Source organism: Solanum dulcamara, chromosome 7 (genome assembly GCF_947179165.1).
Source record: "Solanum dulcamara chromosome 7, daSolDulc1.2, whole genome shotgun sequence".
Lineage (NCBI taxonomy): Eukaryota > Viridiplantae > Streptophyta > Magnoliopsida > Solanales > Solanaceae > Solanum > Solanum dulcamara.
This window is the reverse complement of record NC_077243.1, coordinates 184152-207660: the sequence shown is the minus strand read 5'-3', so window position 1 is coordinate 207660 and position 23509 is coordinate 184152. Positions and strand designations below refer to the sequence as shown.

At 37.1% G+C, this 23509-nt stretch overlaps 1 protein-coding gene across 6 annotated transcripts in view; it reads left to right on the top strand.

Moving 5' to 3' along the window:
* The window catches only part of LOC129894293 (uncharacterized), a 35089-nt gene extending 13357 nt beyond the window's left edge, over nucleotides 1–21732 (top strand). The window contains exons 14-23 of one of the 6 annotated variants that reach the window (XR_008767651.1): nucleotides 4324–4573; nucleotides 4679–5931; nucleotides 9700–10093; nucleotides 10178–11097; nucleotides 11222–11287; nucleotides 11359–11484; nucleotides 11900–12144; nucleotides 12222–13422; nucleotides 20841–20926; nucleotides 21199–21732. Coding sequence is in view for 5 of the 6 variants with exons in the window: in XM_055969910.1 (XP_055825885.1) it covers nucleotides 4324–4573; nucleotides 4679–5931; nucleotides 9700–10093; nucleotides 10178–11097; nucleotides 11222–11287; nucleotides 11359–11484; nucleotides 11900–12144; nucleotides 12222–13422; nucleotides 19511–19657 (4602 nt within the window). In the remaining variant the exon portion in view is untranslated. Of the gene's footprint in view, nucleotides 1–4323; nucleotides 4574–4678; nucleotides 5932–9699; nucleotides 10094–10177; nucleotides 11098–11221; nucleotides 11288–11358; nucleotides 11485–11899; nucleotides 12145–12221; nucleotides 13423–18295; nucleotides 18376–19510; nucleotides 19970–20840; nucleotides 20927–21198 lie in introns of those variants that run through there. The other 5 variants (XM_055969911.1, XM_055969912.1, XM_055969913.1 and 2 more) reach the window with 5 other exon arrangements.
* The last annotated feature ends 1777 nt before the right edge of the window (nucleotides 21733–23509 follow it).

Here is a 23509-nt window from a genome sequence, read left to right as displayed (position 1 = left end):
CCTCATAGAGACCAAACTGGAGGGAGATGTGAAGAATTTGCTTAAAGAATTATGGGCTAATAGATGGGTGGGGAAAGAGCATCTGGAGGCAAGGGGTAACAGGGGAAGGATCTTGATTATGTGGGACAAAATGGGAATGGGAGGGGGAATTGGTGGAAGTTGCGGGCCAATTGATCACATGTAAATTCACCTGTATAAACCAGGATCTAACTTGGTATTTTAGTGCAGTATATGCTGATTGTAACCTAGTGAATAGAAGAGAGCAAATTATTGTAGAATTTCAAGGGCAATGGCAGAGTTCTCTGAATGCATAAATTATCTGGAATTGGTAGATACTCCTTTATTTGAAGGATCATTCACATGGAGGAGGAGAGAAAATTATAGCAGTGCTTCTAGGATTGATAGATTTCTGTATAATACAGTAGACTGGGAAGATGTTTTTCTTCAGGTCGAGCAGACTTTACTCCCAAGGATAGGATTTGATCACAATCTAATCCTTCTCAATTGTGGGGACTATAATCTCAAAAAATCTTATTTTAAATTTGAAAATTGGTGGCTAGAAGTGGAGGGCTTTAAAGAAAAGTCAAAGATTGGTAGAGCTCGTTTCCCAACAGTGGCAGCCCCTTCTGCAATTTAGCTAATAAGTTAAGCTTCTTAAAAAGGAGTTAATACAATGGAGCAGAAGCAACAGGGGTGACTAGAAGCAGAGGAAAGAAGAAATATTGCAACAGTTGGGTGCTTTGGAAACCATACAGGAACAAAGAATGCTTACTGAAGATGAGTTAGTTTAGAAGACACATTTAGCCATAGAGTTCGAGGACGTGGCAAAAAAGGAAGAAATAGCTTGGAGACAGAGGTCAAAGAGTACATTGGTTGAAACGTGGAGACAAGGACACAAAGTTCTTCCATCGGATGGCTAATTCCCACAAAAGATACAACTCCATTGACTCATTAGAGGTAGAAGGTCAAGTCATCACTGAGCCGGAAGCAATCAAAAGTGCCATTCAAAGCTACTACCAGAAGTTGTATAAAGAAACTGAAGAGTGGAGTCCTGATCTCAATATACAGGGTGCATCAATCATTTCATTAGAAGATCAGATGTGGCTACAGAGGAACTTTGATGTGGAAGAAGTATGGGAGAGAATCAAGTCATGTGCAATTGATAAGGCACCTGGCCCAGATGGTTTCAATATGAATGTCTTTTAGATGTTCTTGGAGGTTGTTAAGGGTGACATCATGGGTACAATGCATTATTTCCATGAGCACCAAGCATTTGAAAGATTTTTGAATGCTACATACATAGCCCTTATCCCTAAAAGAGCAGAAGCAATAGAAATAAGGGACTTTAGGCCCATTAGTCTGGTTTCAGGAGTGTACAAAATAATTGCCAAAGTACTAGCTGAAAGACTGAAGAAAGTAGCGGACAGACTGGTCAACAAACATCAGATGGCTTTTGTGAAAGGAAGAAAAATTATGGATGCTGCCTTAATAGCCAATAAATGTATAGATACAAGGATCATGGGTGAGGTAGCTGGCTTGATGTGCAAATTAGATAGTGAAAAGGCTTATTACCATGTGAATTTGGGCTATCTACTGAGTGTCCTGAAACAGATGGAATTTGGGGAAAGATGGCTGAAGTGGATCAGTTTTTGTATTAAAACTATTAGGTTCTCTATTTTAGTGAATGGAGAATCTGTTTTTTTTCCCTTTGAAAGAGGACTCAGACAAGGGGATCCTTTATCTCCTTTCATGTTCATACTTGCAATGGATGGACTTAGCAGCATGATGAGAGTGACAATCCATAACAACTGGTTGATGGGTTTCAGAATTGGGGATGGTGACCTAGAGATATGTTATCTGCTATATGCAAATGACACTATCATTTTTTGTGAAGCTTTAGTGGAGCAGGTTAGCTATATTAGAGTCATGCTAGCGGTTTTTGAAGCCATCTCTGGTCTAATGGAAGTACAAATGGGAAGTGACTCAATCTAGCAAAGGCCAAGGAGGACTAGGAATAAGGAATTTGAAGACCCAAACTAGTAGCCTTTTGATGAAGTGGCCTTGGAGATTTTGTGAAGAAGAGTCCTCTCTTTGGAAGCAAGCAATTATCCATAAGTATGGGCAAACCAACCCTTGGTGTTCAAATGAGGTAAATACTGCATAAGGGGTAGGTGTTTGGAGGGCAATCAGAGCATTATGGCCAAAATTGTAGGAGAACTCTAGGATTAGGGTGGGGAATGGCCTCAAAACCAGTTTTGGAAGGACAATTGGCTAGGTGAAGCTCCACTGCAGGATAGATTCCTAGATCTCACGATGTTATGCAGGAATCCAGAGATAAATGTTGCTGAATGGTGGTCTAACCATGGCTGGAATCTCAATTTCAGAAGATACCTAAATGATTGGGAAGTGGAAAGAGTGGCTAGTTTGCGAAATGAAGTGTAAACTTTTGCTGGAATCACAATGGAACCTGACAAGCTAAGGGGGAGACACACTACAAAAGGAAGTTACTCTGTTAAAAAATTGTACAAGAGGGAGAATAGTGTTATGCAGGAGGAAGAGCTAAGGATATGGAAGAATGTATGGAAGAATATAGCTCTTACCAAGGTGAGATGCTTCAGTTGGCTAGTAGTTAAGAAGGCATGCTTTACTCATGAAGTAATATAAAAGAAGGGGAGAGTACTGGTGACCAGGTGTTTTTTGTGCAATCAAACAGGAGAGACAAATAATCAACTGTTCCTACACTGTAAGTTCACTACTCAAGTGTGGAATCTGTTTTTTCAGTCTCACAAAGACAATATGGACAATGCCAGAGCATACAACTGATCTGATGAGCTGTTGGATTAGAAGAGGCGGAAGCAAGAGTCAGAAAAATGGAGGAGGATAATACCCCATGCATATTGTGGACAATTTGGAAGGAGAGAAATGGAAGGTGCTTTGAAGACAAGATCAGGTCCATTCATGATGCTAAATGGAACTGCTTGGAAACCTTATTTTTTTGGTGTAAACAAAACTGTATAGAGGAAGTAGAGAAGTTTGTTGATTCCTAGGTACTTTGTAAAGTTTAGATTTGAATCTCACTACCCTATACCATGTTTTTGATGGTGGCCAGCATTCCTTACAACAATATTATTTCTAAAAAAAAAGAATGCTTTTTTCCTTTTTTTAGCAACTCTTTAATACCAACTTTCCACGTGGCAACATTTTGGTACATTTGACATCTTTAATTTAAGACCACAAAATCCAAAAATCTTCTTTATTTTCTTAAACTCCGCGTTAAGTCAAAAAGGATAAACAAATTGAAACGGAGGGAGTATTATAAACAAAAGGGCGAAAACTAACCCGTATACAAGGAGTATACAAAAAGTAGCAAACCTTAAAAAGTCCATGGTTGTCTAGGAATGCTACCCAATTATCTATACAAGTAGGAGCCTCATGGGTGCACCAAAAATAAATAAGAGAAAAGAGTATACAAAAAGTAGCAAACCTTAAAAAGTACATGGTTGTCTAGGAATGCTACCCAATTATCTATACAAGTAGGAGCCTCATGGGTGCACCAAAAAGAAATAAGAGAAAAGAGGCTATTTTACAAGAGTACAAAGTCTTTCTCTACACCATCAAAAGCTCTCCTATTCTCATCTCTCCACTTGGTCCACATCAGTTCTAAGGTAGCCACTTCCTATGCCCTGCATCTCCTCCTCCGTCTTCTAAAAGCCAGCTAGACATTATTTCTATTACAGTTCTCGGCATCACCCACTCAATACTCCATCTCAGCAACTCTACCTGACAATGTTAGAGTTGGTGTCCCGGGAGTGATAATTCCTTGTTTTCTAGACCACTGGTCGGCTCTTGGCCTTCCCCACATCCAAAATCATCGGCTTCATCCACCTGCTTAGTACTACTTTTGTTTTTCTTATTTGTAGGTAGCACTGGAGTATGAATTTTCTTTCACATGTATGGAAATTGTACTGTGCCTGTTCTCTCTTATCCTCAATGTAGTCTGGCATTTGAATTTTCTGTTGAGTTCTTCCAAAATATTGCTTCATTAATATGAAAATGAGATCTCATTATTCTCTAGTTCCAGAAGAAAGATTAAAATGTGGGATGATTGGTTTTGTTGATTTGAAATGCTTAAAATGTGGCCTACAGACTTTTGAGAAATTTCCAGTGCATGCATTTGGCCTATAGCTGACCACTTTGTTGGAAAATGTTAATGCTGAGGATGTGAAGATCATCGTATATTCAAGACCAAAATCTTTGATGGATATTCTCAATCAAAGGGTTTCTGCAACTTTTATAACAAAGTATGCTTTCTGCTTATTTCAGATGACCTGCATCAGATTATTAGAGACCCTTCCTGTTGTTTTCGGAAGGCTTTGCCAAGATCCGACTACCGTGCTTAACAGTGCAGTGACACAATGTCTCCGTGATCTGATAGATTGGGGGCATTCACCACTTGCAGTAGTGGTCAGATATTGGAAAGATGCTTTAATTTCATTGCTGATTCTGATTAAAGCATCATGCAGTGGTGTCCCTGCCTCATTAGCCGCAGATATTGAGAAACTTATTTCATGTGGTGAGTTTATTACTTAGTTTTTTGTTAAGTTTCTTGTCTGTTGTGCTATTATGATAATGATCAGTTTTTAGATAAAGTTTCTTTTACCACATTGCTGGATTGCAGATAATATTCCAATGAATGAGTTGACCAAGCAAGTTGCTCGGCTTTCTGTTTCACTTGTGGATGGGAGTTACACTGACTTGAAAAAAACTAGCTTTGATTCCAAATGTTTGCCTGGTGAAGAATTTGTTCGTGCCGACAACTCTTTTAGTAGAGTGGGTAAAAGAATGCATATTTCAGACTTGAAAACAGTTGTTGATGAGGAAAGAAGTAATTTGATAGCTCATTCAGGTGATGAAAGAGAAACAGATACTTCTGCTGGTGCAGATATCAATTCTTGTGTCAGCTTTGATCCTGAACTTGTTGGCCGTATTGCCGGGAGAGTTGTGTATTCTGATCCTGTGAAAAAATTTGACTCCAGGAAAATTTCTCAGCCAGTTGATCTTTGTTTGGATCTGGATATCCCAAGACTTGAATTAAATGCACTACATGCCAGAAAAGATTCACCTCTTGTCAAATCAAAAGCTATAGAGCCTAAGAACAAGGAAACTGATATCAAGTGCCATTTAAATTATACAAATCTGAAATCCAAAGAAAATAGTTATGTCACCTCTGAGCTTCATTCTGCTGTAGGGAGCTCATCTTATGGAGGTGTGAGTATGAAAGAGAATGACGGGGAAGCTGATGAGCGGGCGATAAAACCTAATGATACAGTCTTGAAAGAGCTTGTAAATGAAACCAGAAGTGATCGGGAGTTAGCTTTTCTCACTTCAGCTAGACGTCAACAATCATTCTCCATAAAAACAAGTTTCTCTGGTCCGAAAAGGAAAGTCATTCAGCTTGGCTTACCAGTTGAAAATAGGTCTAACGCTTTGAGATTGGATGATGGAGTAAAAAGATTTAAAGCTGTGAGGCTTGATGATTGGTATAGACCTATTCTAGAGTGCAATTACTTCTTAACAGTTGGATTGACAACTGCAGGTGAAGGAAATAATGATAGTTTGAGTAAATTAAAGGAGGTTCCTGCTTGTTTCCAATCTGTTGATGAATATGTTGAAATTTTTCGCCCACTAATATTGGAAGAATTCAAAGCCCAACTGCAGAGTTCCTTTCAGGAGATAACTTCTCTAGAAGAGATCTCTTGCGGCAGTCTTTCTGTAATGTCAGTTGAAAGAATTGATGATTTTCACTTCATTCGCTGTGTTCACGAAGATGTTGATTCATCTGGTTCTAAAAGCTGCTCAGACAATGATCTTATTTTGCTTACTAGACAACCTCTGAGGAATTCTTGTCCTGATATTCACATGGTTGGAAAGGTGAAGTTTACTTTTTGAGTAGAACTTTATTATGCTGTGACTAGTTATTGGTTAATGTTTAATTATCTATTCCAGAGGAAATTGGTTGCTTTTGGTATAACCTCTGTTGATTTATTTTTACAGTGCATAAATTCTTAGGCCCCATTTGAGACATGCAATATGAAATCATGATGAAGTTTTTGTTGCTTTTGGTATAACCTCTGTTGAAGTTTTGTTTATGCTATTTGGATTTCTTAAATTGTTATTTTCTCATAAACATGAAAATCCAAAGAGTGGTGAAATCTATACTTATCAAATGAGCAAACTATAGTTCATAAACAAGGTATCAAAATATCCGAAGGCGTCACCTTATTAAATCACATATCTCCATGTTCCTTTTATAAATAAATGTTTACGATTACAAACTCATAAATACGCATAATTTTATAAAGATCCACTAGTCAACAATAATAGTAACTAGTTATTCTTTAATATAATCATTTCACATGGTACATACAATCTCTTCATGCCGAGCATATTTTTTTTTTGCAAAATTTAAAATGATGTGTCTTTCTTTACAAAATATAAACTTATGGGTCATATTTTACATTTTAAAAAAATTTGATATCATGATTTGGAATTCGATTTTTTTTTTTTTGGAGAGTTTGGGATTTGAAATCATGATTCCAAATTGCTTGTCCTAAGGCTTATTTGAAATCATGACTTCATATTGTTTTGAAAGAAAGAAATTTAAGAATTTTTGAAGGAAGAAGTAGCTCTTTATAGAATTTTAAGATGAAGTGCTTTCTTCTTTTTCATTTTTGGTGTAAAGAACGTTTTGTAGATGAGGCAATATCCTTGGTAGATCTGATAGGTTCTGTTAGAATATGAATAGGTATATATAATCTTACTTAGAATAGGAATAAAAATATGAATAGTAATAGAAATAGTAAACAGTATCCTACTTGGTAAAGAATTGGAGACACAATTGTAGTATCTATATATAGTAGAGTCTCTATGTGTGATAATATGGAGACACAATTCAATAATATTTTCCTCTTATATTTCTCACATGATATCAGAGCTTTTACGGTCTTGGTAGAAAATCAAAGAAAGCTTACGCTGTCGGTGGGCGGCTATGACCCATATATGGTACATGTCTAGTCATTGATTATTTTAAACAAAAGTAAGGTCAATGATATGCATGAACTCCATATTCAGGGGAAGAAAAATTAGTCAAAGTGGTCACCGTGCATCTTTTCGGTGACAACTTTCTCATATCTTATTTGCGTAGCAACGTGCCATATTTTCGGTGACTACTTAGTCAAAGAAGTCACTGTGCATCTTTCGGTGGAAACTTTTTCATATCTTATTTGCGTGGCATGTACCATCTTTCCGGTGACTACTTTCTCATATCCAATTTGCGTAGCATTGTGCCATCTTTTCAATGACTACTTTCTTGTTTGTCTAGGGCTGTGCCATCATTTCGACCCTTCATATAATTTTTCTTTTTCAATAGGGTTGTGCCATCAATCCGATCCTATCCATATAATTTCTATTTTTCAGTAGGTCATGCCATCATTACGATCCTACTCATAATTTTCTTTTTTTAGTAGGGTCGTGCCATCATTCCGACCCTACCTATATAATTTTATTTCTCAGATTGTGACTACTTTCAGCCATCTAATTCAATATTCTGACACATGAGTATGTTCCGATCAATTTTTCTTTGACTTTCTTGTTTAATGTTGAATCACCTATTGATTCTAAGACGATACATATATTTTATACAAGATTTTGAACACTTTCTGGCGATTGCTACATTGTGAAGATGTCTACATAGAGCACCACCTAGTTTTGTTGCTAGGGGGAGTTTATTAGCCTTGTATGTCGATTATGCAGGTCACTCTATGGACTGAAACAATCTTCTCAATCTTGGTTTGGAAAGTTCAGCACAAAAATTCAAGAGTTCGGCATAGCTCATCGTGGAGCTGATCATTATGTGTTTTGTCGACATTCTGCATCAAATTCAGTATTTTCCATTGAGATTGACTGTCAATTTTGTGGAGTCAAGTGATCAACTTGCAAATATTTTCACCAAGCCCCTCACCGGTCCTCATATTATTTACATTTATAACAAGCTAGGTACATATGACTTGTATGCACTAGCTTGAGGGGGAGTGTTAGAATAGGAATAGGTATATACAATCCTACTTAGAATAGGATAGAAATAGGAATAGTAATAGTAATAGAAATAGTAAATAGTATCCTACTTGGTAAATGATTGTATTGTAGTATCTATATATATGGTCTCTCTATAATAATATAGAGACATAATTCAATAATATTTTTCTCTTATATTTCTCATAGGTTCTGTGTAACTGTTAGGATTTCATAGTTGGATCTATTGTCCTTTCTCTCTGTATTTATGGTTTTGGCACTATCCTAGTGTCTTTTTTTAATACTCAAGTTACCATTCTCAAAAAGAATCATGACTTCATATCGCATGTCCAAACACAAGCTTAATATATGTTTTGTCCTTAGGACATCAACGGGTATTTGTTGATCACTATTAATTCATTAATGAGTGCATTAACTCTTTTTGAATCCTACCTTTTCCTCTCTCTTCATTTGTTTGCTTGACTATTCTAAAATTTACCTTTGTTTATCCTCATTTTTTATAACTACTGTGTTTGAGCCAACTTGCGCACACCTCGATTAACTTCACGGGGTACTTGCTACCTCTTACAAGCCTGGGTAACTCTGCCAACTAATATTTGGATAGATGAGAAGAAATCACCTAGTATTTGTGCCTCTATTGGGATTTGAACATTTAACCCATGGTTCTTGACCCACTTCATTGACCACTAGGCTAACACAAGGGGTGTTATTTATTCTCATTTAAGAATAATTTATCCCAAAAAATAAGTTAGAGGTATAATTAAGGTGCCGAGGAAGGTGTGCTTCTTCTTGTGATTTTGATGGTAGAGAATCTTAAGAAAAGAAAGGTTGTCTGCATGAGCTAGTGTTTCCTTGGTAAGGAGGCGAGTGAGGACGTGGATCATATTCTGTGACATTGCAATTTAGCCATGAGGTTATGGGAGGATATCTTTAGATGATTTGGAGTTTCTTGGGTTATGCCAAGAACCGTCAAGGAGTTGATGTTCTACTGGAACAGTATAGCTACGATAAGAAGGCACAAAACATGGAATGTCACTCCTCTTGCTTTGATGCGGGTCATTTGGAAAGAGAGGAATAGGAAGCTTGTGAAAGGGTGGAGATGAGCTTTGCTCAATTGAGGAGTAGTCTCCGATCCCTTATTTTCTTTTGGAGCCACCCATGTAGTTCCTATTTGTATAGACTATTGGTGTCTTTTGGAGAGAACCATATTTTGTAGGTTTCTCCTTTTTTGGTATATCACTTGTATACAGTCAAGTTGGCCTTGTTATCATCAAAGAAACCTTTAACTTGATTTAAAAAAAGTCTGTGCAGACATGCCCTTGCATGCACATGCCTTTCTGGGATAATTCTCTGAGCAGGTGATGACTTCCCAGCCAAATTTCTAATTTGTGATAGTGTTGTGCTTTATACATATGTAATATCCAGTTTCAACATTTGTTTTGACTTCTTCTTGTTATTTGTCTGATGACTTGTACTCTGGACTTTATTTAATCATACTATCAGAGCTTTTGATTTCTTTGAAAACTGTTTACCATCTATTGGACATTTTGGATGTGATCATGTGGATGTCTTGGTGTTGTGATATTGAAGCATCCTGACTGTTTGCAGGTGGAAAAGCGTGAAAAAGATTGTAAGAAGAGATCAAGCATCCTATTCATCAGGTTGTACTTGCAAAATAGACCTCATCTGATGCGAGCTCGAAAGTTTCTTGTTGCGCGAAGCAAATGGTGCATTAATCGTCTAATGACCATGACTTCTCAACTCAGAGAATTTCAAGCATTGTCGGCTATTAGGGGAATCCCTTTGCTTCCTGTTATCTTGAATCCCACCAGTTACGATCACTGTAAACATTATGGTGAGAGTTTCAAGAAACTATCTAGACCTTTACAGCAAGTCCTCAAATCGGCATATAATGACAGTCAACTGCAAGCTATCAGTGCTGCTATTGGACCTTTTGATCCTAAAAAGGATTTTCAATTGTCCCTAATACAGGGTCCTCCAGGTGTGTCATTTTTCTCCATCTTTTTATTCATTGTTCTATGAAAAGTACTTATTTTTCTGTTCATTGTTGGACAACTTCTATTAGGTACAGGGAAGACCCGAGTGATTGTGGCCATTGTCAGTTCGTTGCTTTCTTTCTCCCAAGTGGACACCAAGAGATCATCAAATGGAGGTCTAAAGTCTACTGGAATGTTTTGTACTGCTTCAAGACAGCGAATTTGTCAAGCTGCAGCTGTTGCTAGGGCATGGCAGGACGCAGCCTTAGCTAGGCAACTTAACGAGGATTTAGAGAATGATAAACCAATGGGAAACTGCAGTAAAAGAAGAATACTCATCTGTGCACAATCAAATGCTGCAGTAGATGAACTAGTGTCCAGAATAACCAGTGAAGGCCTTTATGGAAGTGATGGGACAATGTACAAGCCTTATATCGTTAGAGTAGGTAATACGAAAACAGTTCATCCTAATTCATTGCCGTTCTTCATTGATACACTTGTTGATCACCGCATAGCTGAGGAGAAAATGAATGCAACCGATTCAAAGAATGATGCCGACGAGGATACTTTGACATTCTTGCGGTCTAATCTTGAGAAGTTGGTTGATACTATCAAATGTTATGAAGCTAAAAGAGCTAGTTTACGGGATGGAAATTCTGATTCTAACTGTTTATTGGAAGGAGACACTGATAAAGCAGATAATGCCAAGGAAATGTCTGATGCAGAAGTAGAAGCAAAGCTTCGAATATTGTATGAAAAAAAGAAATCAATATACATGGATCTCGCTGCTGCTCAGGCACGGGAGAGGAAAGCTAATGAAGAAACAAAAGATCTTAGACATAAATTACGGAAGGCTATACTAAAAGAGGCTGAGATTGTGGTTACTACATTGAGTGGCTGTGGTGGAGATCTTTATGGGGTCTGTGCAGCATCTGTGTCCGGCCAGAGATTTAGCAGTTCATCCGAGGGTGTCCTATTTGATGCAGTTGTGATTGATGAAGCTGCTCAAGTATGATATCGTTTTTTGTCTGTTCTTTCTTTTTTCCTGGTTTCTCTCTCTTTCTCCTTTTGATGTTTATAGGATGGATCACCATTCAGGTTTTCCTAAATATTTGCGTGTTTGCAACTTTCAGGCTCTGGAGCCTGCTTCCCTCATACCACTTCAACTATTAAAATCAAAGGGAACTAGATGTGTGATGGTAAGCATAGGATGCATTATTTTGTGATGGTGGTTAATAGTATTAACTGAAGTGTAATATTGGTGTTGAAGGTGGGTGATCCAAAGCAGCTTCCAGCCACAGTTCTCTCTAACATTGCCAGCAAATTTTCTTTCCAATGTAGCATGTTTGAACGCTTGCAAAGGGCTGGTTATCCTGTTAACATGCTCACACATCAGGTAGTTTACAATCAAACTTTGTAGACCTTTTAGTTCCAAAATATATTTCCAAGATTTTGAGATGGCTGTAGGTTGCATGAGTCAGCAGCAAATTGATGTGAGATGAAAGAAAATTTGCTGTGATAGGCTTCCAGTATTTTCACGCTGCAGTTTCCTTGATCAACTCTCAGCTGGTTAAATTGTTTGCACTTGATGCAGTAACCGTTAAGCATATCATTTGTCTTTAGAAAAAAGGATTTAGTGTCTGAACTTTCGTCCATCACCAAAGTTTTAACAAACATGTTTCTTTTTATGCCTACAGCCTACCAAATAACAAAAAATAAGCAATTAGCCTGGTTGTTGTACAAGTGTTTTGGTTTTTGCTTTATCAGCACCTATAACCCATCTGTCATTTAATGGTTTCTTTAAATGGCAGTATAGGATGCACCCAGAGATATGTCGCTTTCCTTCTTTCCGTTTTTATGATGGTAAGTTGGTTGATGGAGACCAGTTATCCAGCAAAGTTGCATCATTTCATGGGACTAAGGGTCTTGGTCCCTATGTATTCTTTGATGTTGTGGATGGGAAGGAGCTCCATGATAAAAAATCTGGCACATTATCCCTCTACAATGAGTGTGAGGCTGATGCTGCAGTTGAAGTTTTAAGATTTTTCAAGAGGAGGTACATTTCTTTTTTTTTTATTGTTCTGAATTTCTACTCCTGTTGTTTTTAAGCTTTTGTTCTTATGCCATGCTTAGGTTCCCATCTGAGTTTGTTGGTGGAAGAATTGGTATTATAACTCCTTATCGGTGTCAACTTTCTCTGTTACGCTCACGATTTTCAAGTGCATTTGGATCTTCTATCACTGCTGACATGGAGTTTAATACAGTCGATGGTTTTCAAGGTCGAGAAGTTGATATAGTTATACTCTCCACAGTGAGGGCATTCGAGGCATGCTCGAATGCAACACCGGTTAATTCTAGTCGTATTGGTTTTGTGGCTGATGTAAGGCGGATGAATGTTGCTTTGACTAGGGCAAAGCTTTCTTTGTGGATCATGGGGAACGCAAAGACATTGCGGACGAACCAAAACTGGGAAGCTCTAGTGAAGGATGCAAAAGAAAGAGAGTTAGTGATGTCACTTAAAAGACCATATAATGCTACTTTTAAATCATATGATCAGGAGAAACTGTTGACTTCAGAGAAACCAGAAAATTGTTCAAGGAAGTTGAAGCATGTTATAGGGGTTGAAGCCACATGTGAGCATGCGGATAGACAAAAGAACAATGTAAAGCATGTGACAGAAAGGAAAAGAAAAGACACCAGCTTTGGAGCTCCAATTGACACTCTAATACGTGCTGATATGTCTGGAAAAAATGTTGAGGGAGAACAAAGATCTAAAGATGAAAGTAGTCTTTTGTTGAAAAAGGGTCTCAATAATGACCATTGCAGAAATACCAGGGGTGTGCGTAATTTACTCAGGGAAACTCAATCAGAATCAAGTGAAAGTTGCGAAAAGATCAGTAAGAAGCACAGGAAAGAGAGGAAAGCTCATGGGCTTCAGGGAAAACAATGTGACCGCTTAGAGAGTAACTTGGGAAACACAAAAAAGTCAGGGAGTGATAACCATAAACATTCTATATCTGTTGCATCTGAAAGATTTCAACTACCTTTAGAACACGATGATAAATTGCAGAATACGAGAGGTTGGAAGAACCCTGCTAAGACAACTCTTATGCACAAGGATGTGGAAGCTGGGATCGGAGCTTGTAATCAGGTTAAAAATCCCGATCACATAATATCGGAGAGGAAGCAACAACGTGATGCTGTTGATGCTCTTCTTTCTTCAGCACTAATATCTTCGAACAAGTCTAGGTCATCACTAAGATCTTTGCCTGCCAAAAGAAAGAGTTCATCAAATGCTGGATGCCCTCCAATTAGACCACCTAAGCAAAATAAGGTAAAAGTCTTTAAGTCATTGATCAAGTTCGGGAGATGATAAGAAGTTACATTTTTATCATTCTATCCCCTAATAAATGTCCTCTTATCAAGTGAAAACATTAGTCGATGAAGTTATTTGAAAATATTCGTAGATGTTCTTCATTAACTAAATGAGAAACATGAACTTTTCGAACTTTTTAAATTTTAAAATGTTAAAAAATTTAAAAGAACCCCTAGTTACAACTTATAACTAATTAAGTTGTATTCTTGAGTACCAGTTTAGCTTTTTATCACCACCAAAATCTCAGTGCTTTCTTCTTTCTTTAGCTGCAAATCAATCATAATTTTCCTAAGCCATAGTGCTTGATCAACAGCTGCTGTTACTGCCTCCAACTCTGCTTCAGCAGTCTATTGTGCCACTATTTCTTGTTTCTTTGAGCTCCAAAAAAGGCATCCTGATCCAAAAGTGAAACAGTAACCCAAAGTACTTTTCATGACATCACTGTCGGACTATCCATGAAGTTTAAAATTCTGTATTTTGCTAAATTTGATGCCATAGGTTAGAGTTCCTTTAAGATATTAAACTATATTTTTTGCAATATGCAACTCTACTCAGCAGCACAATTCAGAAATCTAGATAAAACACTCACTAGAAATAAGATGTCAGGCCTTGTTTTGATGTGAGATACATCAAGCATCCATTTAAACGTCTATATAATACTGCATCAACTATTTCAGTTCCATCTTCCTTTTGCAGCTTTTTCTTTTGATTCATTGGAGAATTCACACTCTTGCAATCTTCCATTTTAAATTTCTTTAGAATTTCCTTCAAATATTTATTTTGGCAGAGAAAAACTTCATTTTGAGTTTGCTTGATCTCCATTCGTAGGAAATAAGTCATCTCGGCAAGATCTGTCATCTCAAAGACTTTCATTATCTCCTTCTTGAATTCTTCAGTCAACACTACATTATTTCCTATCACAAGTAATCCACATAACGAGAAATAATAATAATGTTAGAGCCAACTTTCTTGACAAAAAGAGCTGATTCACTTAAGCTTTTTTCAACACCTAAGTTTAGCAAATGTTTATCCATCCTGTTGTACCAAGCTCTCGGACCGGAGGATGACAGAGTAATCACGCCTTTCTCCCTTTTGACATCTATTGGGAGGGACCCTCCTTTCAGAGTGTGATTGTACCGAGCTTTCGAATCAACTTATTGATCTTATGATACATCTCAGTATGGAGGATGAGACCAAGTTTGGGTCTTGTGATATTTTGTTTTAGTCCATAAAGAGCTTTGTTTAATAAATTGTCCCGGTACACTGAAACCTAGCTCAACATAAATTTCTTCTTGTTAGAGACCATTAGTCGGGCTCCAATGCGGGTATCAGACACCGGATGGACAATCAAAAAAAAAAAGAAGGCAAACTTCATGTCCATATGAAAATCTTTCAACCATTTTGTATTGCTGTAGCCAAAAGCATTCTTATTGTATCCTTCCTTGCTACTGGAACAAAAGTTTTCAAAAAATCTACTCCCCAAACTTGTGCATAGCCTTTCACCACCAATCTAGCTTTGTGCTTGTTTACCGCGCCATCTAGATTGGACTTTTTTCTGAAAACCCATTTAACTCCAATCACTTTTCTTTCTTGGGTCCTTTTCACCAGATTCCAGTTTGGTTCTTTTCTATCATGGACAGCTCCTCCTTCATTGATTTGTCCATTTTTATCAATTTTCGCTTCGTCATATGAGTTACTAGGAGGGTAACATGTATGCAAATCTTATCTTTACCTTTGTGGGGTAGATAAGTTGTTTTCGATAGACCCTCACCTCAAAACAAGTGTAACCAATGTAGGATTGTAAGAAAAATAAAACAACCACATAGCAAGATACAATTACAAAATAAAATTATGCGATAACTAAATAAGAAACTATGCGATAATTAAAGAAAATTACAAAAAAAGGATAGGACGAGCCTAGCCCCCTAACTCTCCCACACAATATGTGACAACACTCAGTTACTTACTAACCTTGTACTTTGTCCTCGATCTCCATACCTTCCTATCTAAATCCATGTCCTCAATCATTGAAGTTGTGCCATGTCCTATTTAATTACTTCACCTCAGTTCTTCTTCGGCCTACTTCTACCTCTCCTAGCTCTTGCCACAACCAACCTCTCACACCTCCCCACGCATAGTCTTGCACTTCCTCTTCTCATTCCCGAACCATCTCAACTTGCTTCCCTCATCTTGTCCGCCATGAAGGTCACTCCTACCTTCCTTATATAACTTCGTTCCTAATCTTATATCTCCTAGTATGCAAACACATCCTTCTGAGCATCGTCATCTCCGCTACCTCTATCTTCTAAACGTGAACATTCTTGACTGACCAACATTCAGTCCCATACAACAATATAGGTTTAACACCTCTTTGTAGAACTTATCGTTAATCCTTGGCAACAATTTTTATCGCAATGACCTCGGAGGTGAGCCTCTATTTCTCCCATACTGCTCTAATACGGTGTGAGACATCATAGTCATTCTCCCAATTTCCTTGGATTATGGATCAAGATACGTGAAGCTTTCTTTCTTGGGAAAAACATCAACATTGCATCTCTGATAAATATCAGAATTACCTTGTTCTCTTAATAGGTTGATCATCCACCAAATCATCATAATCAAGATGTGAGTTATTATTCTTAACTCAAGACTCTTCATTCTATCCCATTGCTCATATTCAAGGAATTGAACATATCTACTTACCATAGTCTTTCCTTGTTGAGGTTGAAAGATCCTGTAAGCGTTAGAAAATAAGCTACAACCAATGAAGATTCTCGGTTCTGCCTTCTTATGTAACTTGTCTCTCTTAATATGTGGAACATAAGAAAAACATAGACATCCAAATATCTTGAGTGTTTTTTTCTTATAGTACCTTTTGTCAGAAATAAATAAATATCTTGAGGTTTTTCAAAACAGGTTTGACACCATACGAAGCCTCGAATGGAGTCTTCCCTTACCCTACTAGTGTAGGCTATCTATTCTATTCAGCAAGAAAACAACAGTTTCCAAGTTTGGTTCTTTTCTATCATGGACAGCTCCTCCATTGCATTTTCTTTTATCAATTTTTGCTTCCTCATATCTTGCTGGTTCAAAAACGACAACATGGCATCTCTGAGAAATATCAAAGAGCGATCATCCACCAATTCATCATAATGAAGATGTGAATTATTATTCTTGACTCGAGACTCCTCATTCGTGTTCCATTGTTCGTCTTTAAGGAATTGGATGTCTCTCCTTACCAAAATCTTACCCGATTTGAGGTTGAATGATTCTGCAAGCTTTAGAAAATAAGCTATAGCTAATGAAGATTCCTGATTCTGCCTTCTTATCTAACTTATCTCTCTTAATCCATGGAACATAAGGAAAAACATAGACATCCAAATATTTTGAGGATTTTTAAACAGGTTTGACACCATACTACCACTTGAACGGAGTCTTCCCTTTCATTGCCCACATAGGCGATCAATTCACCAAGAAAGCAACAATGTTTGCTCTTCTGCCCAAATTTTCTTTGGTAGACTCTTCTCATGCAAAAAGCATCTAGACTTTTCCATTATTGTTCTATTCTTCCTCTAACTGAGCCCATTATGTTAATGGAGACTATGGGGCAGTGAACTGTTGTTCAGTTCCTGATTTTCTCACAGAACAAGTTAAGTTTTTGTGATGTATAGTTAGTTTCATTGTCCGATCTTATAACCTGAATCGCTACTTTGATTTTATATCCATGATTTGAATTTCAAAAATATTCCGGCAACTTCGGATTTAAACCTCATGAAATAAATCCAACACATTTTAGTCAAATCATCAATGAAAGCTATGTAATACCTGCTGCCATTCTGTGTAGGAGTCTTCTGTGAACCACAAAGATCAGTGTGAATGAGTTGCAACTAACGTGTAGCTCTCCATCTAGACTTTTTGAATGGAAGTCGGGTTTGTTTGCCAAGTAAACAAGCTTTGTATCCTGCAAGATGCTCCTCCAAGTTTGATAGATCCAACACCAACTTCCTTCTTTGGATAACTTTATGATGAAAGTGTTCTAAACTCTTGTGCCAAGCTTCCACAATGGTGGACTGACTTGGAAAAGCTATGTGTTCCTCCTCAAATTGATTGAAAGAAAAACTTTTTCCCTTTATTTTAATTCTGAACATTTAAGAATCAGACATGCCTCATCTTCAAATAATAATTTGAATCCATTTTCTAGTGGCTGTCCAACACTTAATAAATTCTGATCTAATTCAGGAACAAATAGAACTTCATAAATAAGTTTTTTATGCTTACAACTCTCAATTGCGACAGGCCCCTTTCCTTTTGTTGGGATTTCTTGATTTAACTGATCTATCAAGCTCTCTATAAAGCTTTTCATCACTGGTCATGTGGTTCGGACAACCACTATCAATAAGGCAACTTTCACTTGAACTTTTGCTTGCGAAATAGGTTGCCACAAACAGTTGCCCTTCTCTTTGCACCAATCCACTAAAATCAATTGAAAAGGCAAATCCCTTATTACACACCAGATCTGGCTCGGTTATTGATAGATCATCTCTGCATGACCAAGTTTTTGACACTTCCTGCATTTCATATCAGGTTTTCTCCAACACTTGAAGTGTGGATGATTTCTCGTCCCACAATGCCGGCAAGGAGGATATTTGCCTTTTTTTGTTGTTACTGGTTACAATAGCATTATTTCTTGCTGTTGTACCTTCGTAGTTTTCCTAATTTCCTTTTTCTTTCTTTCTCCTGCCACCCAAATCAAATTGCAACTTGGGTTGCTGCAGGGCTCCCTCAATGGATCCCTCTTCCTCATCAACCTTCTTTGTTCTTGTGCCTGCAGTGTACTCAGCAACTCTACCAAGATAAGCTTTGAAAGGTTTTAGTATTTTCTCTCGAAGCAATAGTTGCCTTATCTCTCAGGTAAGGGCACCAATATCTTTTGAACTATTCTATTGTCAGTAAGTTCAGTTCGAAGTATCCTTACCTTTTTTGCAATCTCAAGCAATCTTTCTGAATAATCCTTAATAGATTCCTTCATATGCTGCATCTTGAATTCTCTGACCTACTTCAGTACTTTGATTCTTCTAAAAAATTGTTTTATCTCCCTGATGCTCTTTCTTGAGGAAATCCCAAATTGCTTTGGCTGAGTTAGATGTCATTATTCCACTGAAATAGGTAGCAGAAACTGCAACAAAAAGACAGCCTTTAGCTTTTGGTTTTCTTGTGGGATTTGATCTGAGCCATAGTTGGATTCCTTGGCGAAGCATTTTAGTCTTCCTCCACAGCCTCCCACAAATAACAGGCAAATAAGCTTTCATTCACTCTGCCCAGGCATGGTAGATTTCTCCGTTGGAAACTATTGGAACCGTAGCAGAAAAGAGCTCTCATTCTCCATTGTTTTAATGATGTTTTGCAGAAGCAGATTTGGTTGACTTTTGGATGAACACTCAGTAAAATAATTCGCAAGTGTCTCACAAGTTCCTTAAGAAGGGCTCTGATACCAATGTTGTTTAAACTTGCAGAAGCGAGAAGAGTTGAGTTGGGAAAATACTGTTTTATGGAACTTTCAAACTCTTGAATAAATACAGGAAGCAGTACAACCGAAATAGAAAATAGAATGCCGAAACATCTACCAGCATGCCTAGAAAATAGGAACTATAACAACTACTGGATAACGACTTAAAAAAACTGATCTCCTAGAAATCTGCTGAAGACTTTGACTACATTGCAATATCATCCTTGTAGTGCTACAAAGTCTATTCTCTTTCTGAAAGTTCCATCATATGTCTTTACAAGTTCGGTAACATCATAGTTTGCTCAACTTTGAATATCTTCCTTGTTCTTTTATCGTAATTAAACTCTCTCTCAATTTTTTTTTTGAAACTTTCCACTGCGTAATATATGGTTGAATAGCATGGTGTAAGCAATACTACTCCAACCTCTCCAACTACTCCTTAAAGTGTCTTATCTTCTGTGGATTTGTAGATTTAGTGGTGCAGTTTATCATAATAGCACCTTTACCTCTCTCTCATAGCACTCTGTTTTTTTTGATCAGGAAAACAATTTCATTAGTCACAAGGCCAAAAAGGGATGGTATACAAGTGGTATACCAAAAGGTAAAGAACCTACAAAAAGATATGGTTCTCTACAAAAGAGTGTCAATCCTCTATACATCCCGGAACTACATAGGCACCAAAAATAAACAAGGGATCGTAGACTACTCCACAAATGCCCAAACTCATTTCTATCCCTTCAAAAGCCCTCCTGTTAATCTCACTCCAAATGATCCACATAAACACCATAGGTACCAGTTAACACATTCCATACCCTGCACTTTCTCCTACTTCTAGTTCTCCAGCAAAACAGAAGGTCCTTCATAAATTTAGGCATCGCCCAAGCCATACCAAACCATCTGAACATATCCCACCACAATCTCGTGGTCATGCTGCAATGTAGAAGAAGATGATCTACATCTTTGCCCGCCTCCTTGCATAAGTAACACCAGCTGATGTAAACAACCTCTCATATCATTGTTCTCTGTCAACTTGGAGAATTGTCTTTAATACACTTATCATTTTTTTTTTACTTATCATTCACAAAGGGCATTAAGAAGATGCATAGTTGCAACTTAAAATAAAAGAAAAATTGACAAAAGAAACTGAATAGAAAAAGGAATCCCTTTACAGTATGTCCGTCTAAGACAAGGGAATTAATAAACTCCAAAAATTGTTCAGTGCATACATTAGTCAATTTAGACCAGCAAAAAAGTAAGACTAAGCATCTAGTTTTGAGGGAGTGATTTGGAGTTGAGGTTCCATTAAAACACCTCCTATTCCTCTCATTCCACTTACTTCAGAAGATAGCAGCAGGGATCATTAGCCAGACCCTTTTGATGGTTATCAACTCTCCTCGTGCTCCAGTTCATATGTGCCTCTTTTTTGGTCTCTGGCATGACCCAATTTCAACAAAAAATGCAGAAGAACATGTTCTAAAGATCAGTAGCCACCTTGCAGTGCAAAAACTAATAATACACATATTATAGTTGAAGTTTGTACCCCTTTCTCTATCATTTGTGCTAGCTTTATGTTTCTTTCTCTCCGCCCCATGTCGTACAAGTCATATAGAGTTTTACCTGAGGCTTTGGTAGCAACCTTCTTAGCTTCTCTCTTAACTCAGTCTTTAAATATTTTACCATCTTTTGCTTTTTGTAACTACCTATATGGCTATACCATACTTTCTCCCTCACAATGATTCTCTGGTTGAGGTTCAAGGCCTTCGGGAACATTTATAACTTTACCAATGTGGTGCCTCTTGTTGTTTGTTATGCTGAAGGTATTATGTTACTTTCAACTGTTACAAAAGTATTTTCCTTTTTTTTTTTACAGTCAAGCTGGGAACTCTATTCCTATTAGATGGAGGATGCACTTCAATTTAGCCTTTTGGAATTGTGATAGCATATGTGTCTTTCCAAGTATGGTAGCATTTGTTGATACTACCTGTGTATATTTAACATTCAAAAACATTTCTTAAACCTGGTCGTGATCCACAACAATTATGCCCTATGGCCTAGGCCCAATTTTTTGATACAGTTGAGCTGTTTGGTTGCCGTTCTTGCTTTAAATCACTAAGTATAATCTTGGTCTGGATTTTCAAAAAGTAGGCAGATGAATATTGTTTATAGTGTCTGTAACAGTAGTGTCCTTGGTGCTTTCTACATCTCATGAAAACGTTTTACTTTTGTAGAGCTAGCGGCAACTTCTTCTTATGCGAGGACATGCATATTCATCAAGGTCGTTATTTGAGAGATGTCTGATGGTGGTTCGAGAGGGGCCGGTTGACACATTTGAGGTGTGCAAGGTGGAATAGTTTCCTTCTTCAGACTTCCCATTCAATTGGAGATATAGGAGTTCCTTTTTCTTTTTGTTTCAACAAGGTAAAGTGCTCCTTAAGAAATCTTTAACAATTGGAAGTCTGATATTGGAAAATTATTCAAAAATGATCGTCGTGGATATGCTTCCATTTCCCCCTTTTTGTTCATGAGGCAGGTTGTGTACCCTGAAACTAGCATCTGGTGGCTATGATTATTTTCACTGCAGATGAAGTTCATATAGAAAGAACCGTGAATCAAAAGGCGGATGCCCACAAATTACTCTTATTGCTTGTTACCATTTCTTTGGTGCAGGAATGGGCTGAATTGTTCTATTGTTTTCTTGGAAGATTAACATGGAAGATCCACTTTAAAGATTTAATCAAAATACCCAATCTTTTAAAATATTACATATGATGTGCCATTTATAACTCTAGACTACTATAGCCTGTTTGAATTGATTTATTTTTAAGCAGTTTATAAGTTGAAAACTGCTTATAAGTTTTAAAAAAAAATAGGTGCATGCCAACTTTTTTTTTTGACTTATAAGCCGTTTTCAACTTATAAACTGCTTAAAATAAGTTCATCCAAATAAACTCAACTATTTTTTGGGGCTTATTTTAAGCACAAAATGGCTTTAAGTTGGTCAGCCAAACACTCAAAAAAAATAATCTAAAAACAGCTTATAAGCCAATTCAAAAGGCCTCTAGATACCTTTTTATAAAAAACATTCACGCTTATACTCGGGCATGATTTCTCATCCAAGACTTTGAAAATCAAACTTTTTCCTTTCTCCCCCCTCTCCTCGTACTCCCCTAGCCACCTCCCAAATGCTACATGCACTTCCTCAATGCCGTGTAGTTCTCTTTGGTAAATAATACTTTTGTTACCAAATGAATCTATGTACATACAAACAAACTGCCATTCGTTGTATAGGAGCCCATCAGTTTTGGATCATAATGTCAGAATTCAGCAGGTGCTGTTTTAGCCTTAAAGATCTTGGTCAACATCTAGGAGGCTTGATTGGTTCATAATCCCACGCACGTCTTCCTTTATTTAACGAATCAGTGTTGGGAGAGGAAAACTAATCATTGGTTGAATCTTTTATGACGTTTAAAATGTGTTTATTAAGGCTATTTTTTTTTACTTAAATATGATGGAGTATCAAGTCAAGTTTTTTTAATACATGTTTGGCATGAAATAAAGAAATATGCAGTTGGGACAAGTTGTCCTTCCATTTAAAGAAGAAGCAAAAAGAAATACAGAGTTGAAACTTTACGATGTTGGTTAAGGGTTCTTTAGCTCTAACAATTTGCTCAGAGAAAGTAGACAATTGAAACAAATATAGATGATAAGAGCAAAATTTAAAAGAGTTGAATGGTTGTGGTAATGAAACATATATATTTTTGTACAAGAAACGAATGCAAATTAAAGGTAGTGCGGATGGGAGTGCGTACAATTGAAATGTATTCTTCTGCAGGCCACATAATTATCATCACATGGCAGTTGTTCATCATGAGAAGAAGAGGAAATAGTTATATAAAGTTCTCCAAGAATGCATCACGTTATTTCAGGCTCCCACGTCTTACGCTGCCATATTCATCTAATTATTATTGCTATCAGATCACCTTTTGACTTTCTCAAATGGATTATCATGTTCATGTGCCTAAGCCAACCCCAATCATGGCTTTCCTTATTCCGATGCCCCTAATTAATTAGTATCTCAAGATTTATTTATATGTTATGAATAAATATTAGATGAGTGGGGATATAATACAACCAACAAAACAAGAAGAATAAGTCGGTTGACGTACAGCTATATATATATATATATATATATATATATATAGAGAGAGAGAGAGAGAGAGAGGAGTGTAAAATAGAATTAACAGAAAAAAAAGTAAAGAATCAGGTAAATGAATATCTATATATAAGAAACAATAGAGGAGATTGGGAATAGGGACTAACCACATGCCACAAGAAATTATGATGCCGCATGCAGAGGCCGGCCAGTTGCAAATTAAACATATAAATTGTGTGTGTTTATGAGAAGAAAAGTACTACTAAGCAAGTGGCGAGGTTATTTAATTAGAATACAGCAAGAGTATATATTGCTAATATTGTACAGTTTAGAATGTGGAAATTAAAGCCAGCCAGCTAGCGTAATTCGATCTATGAATTAAATGC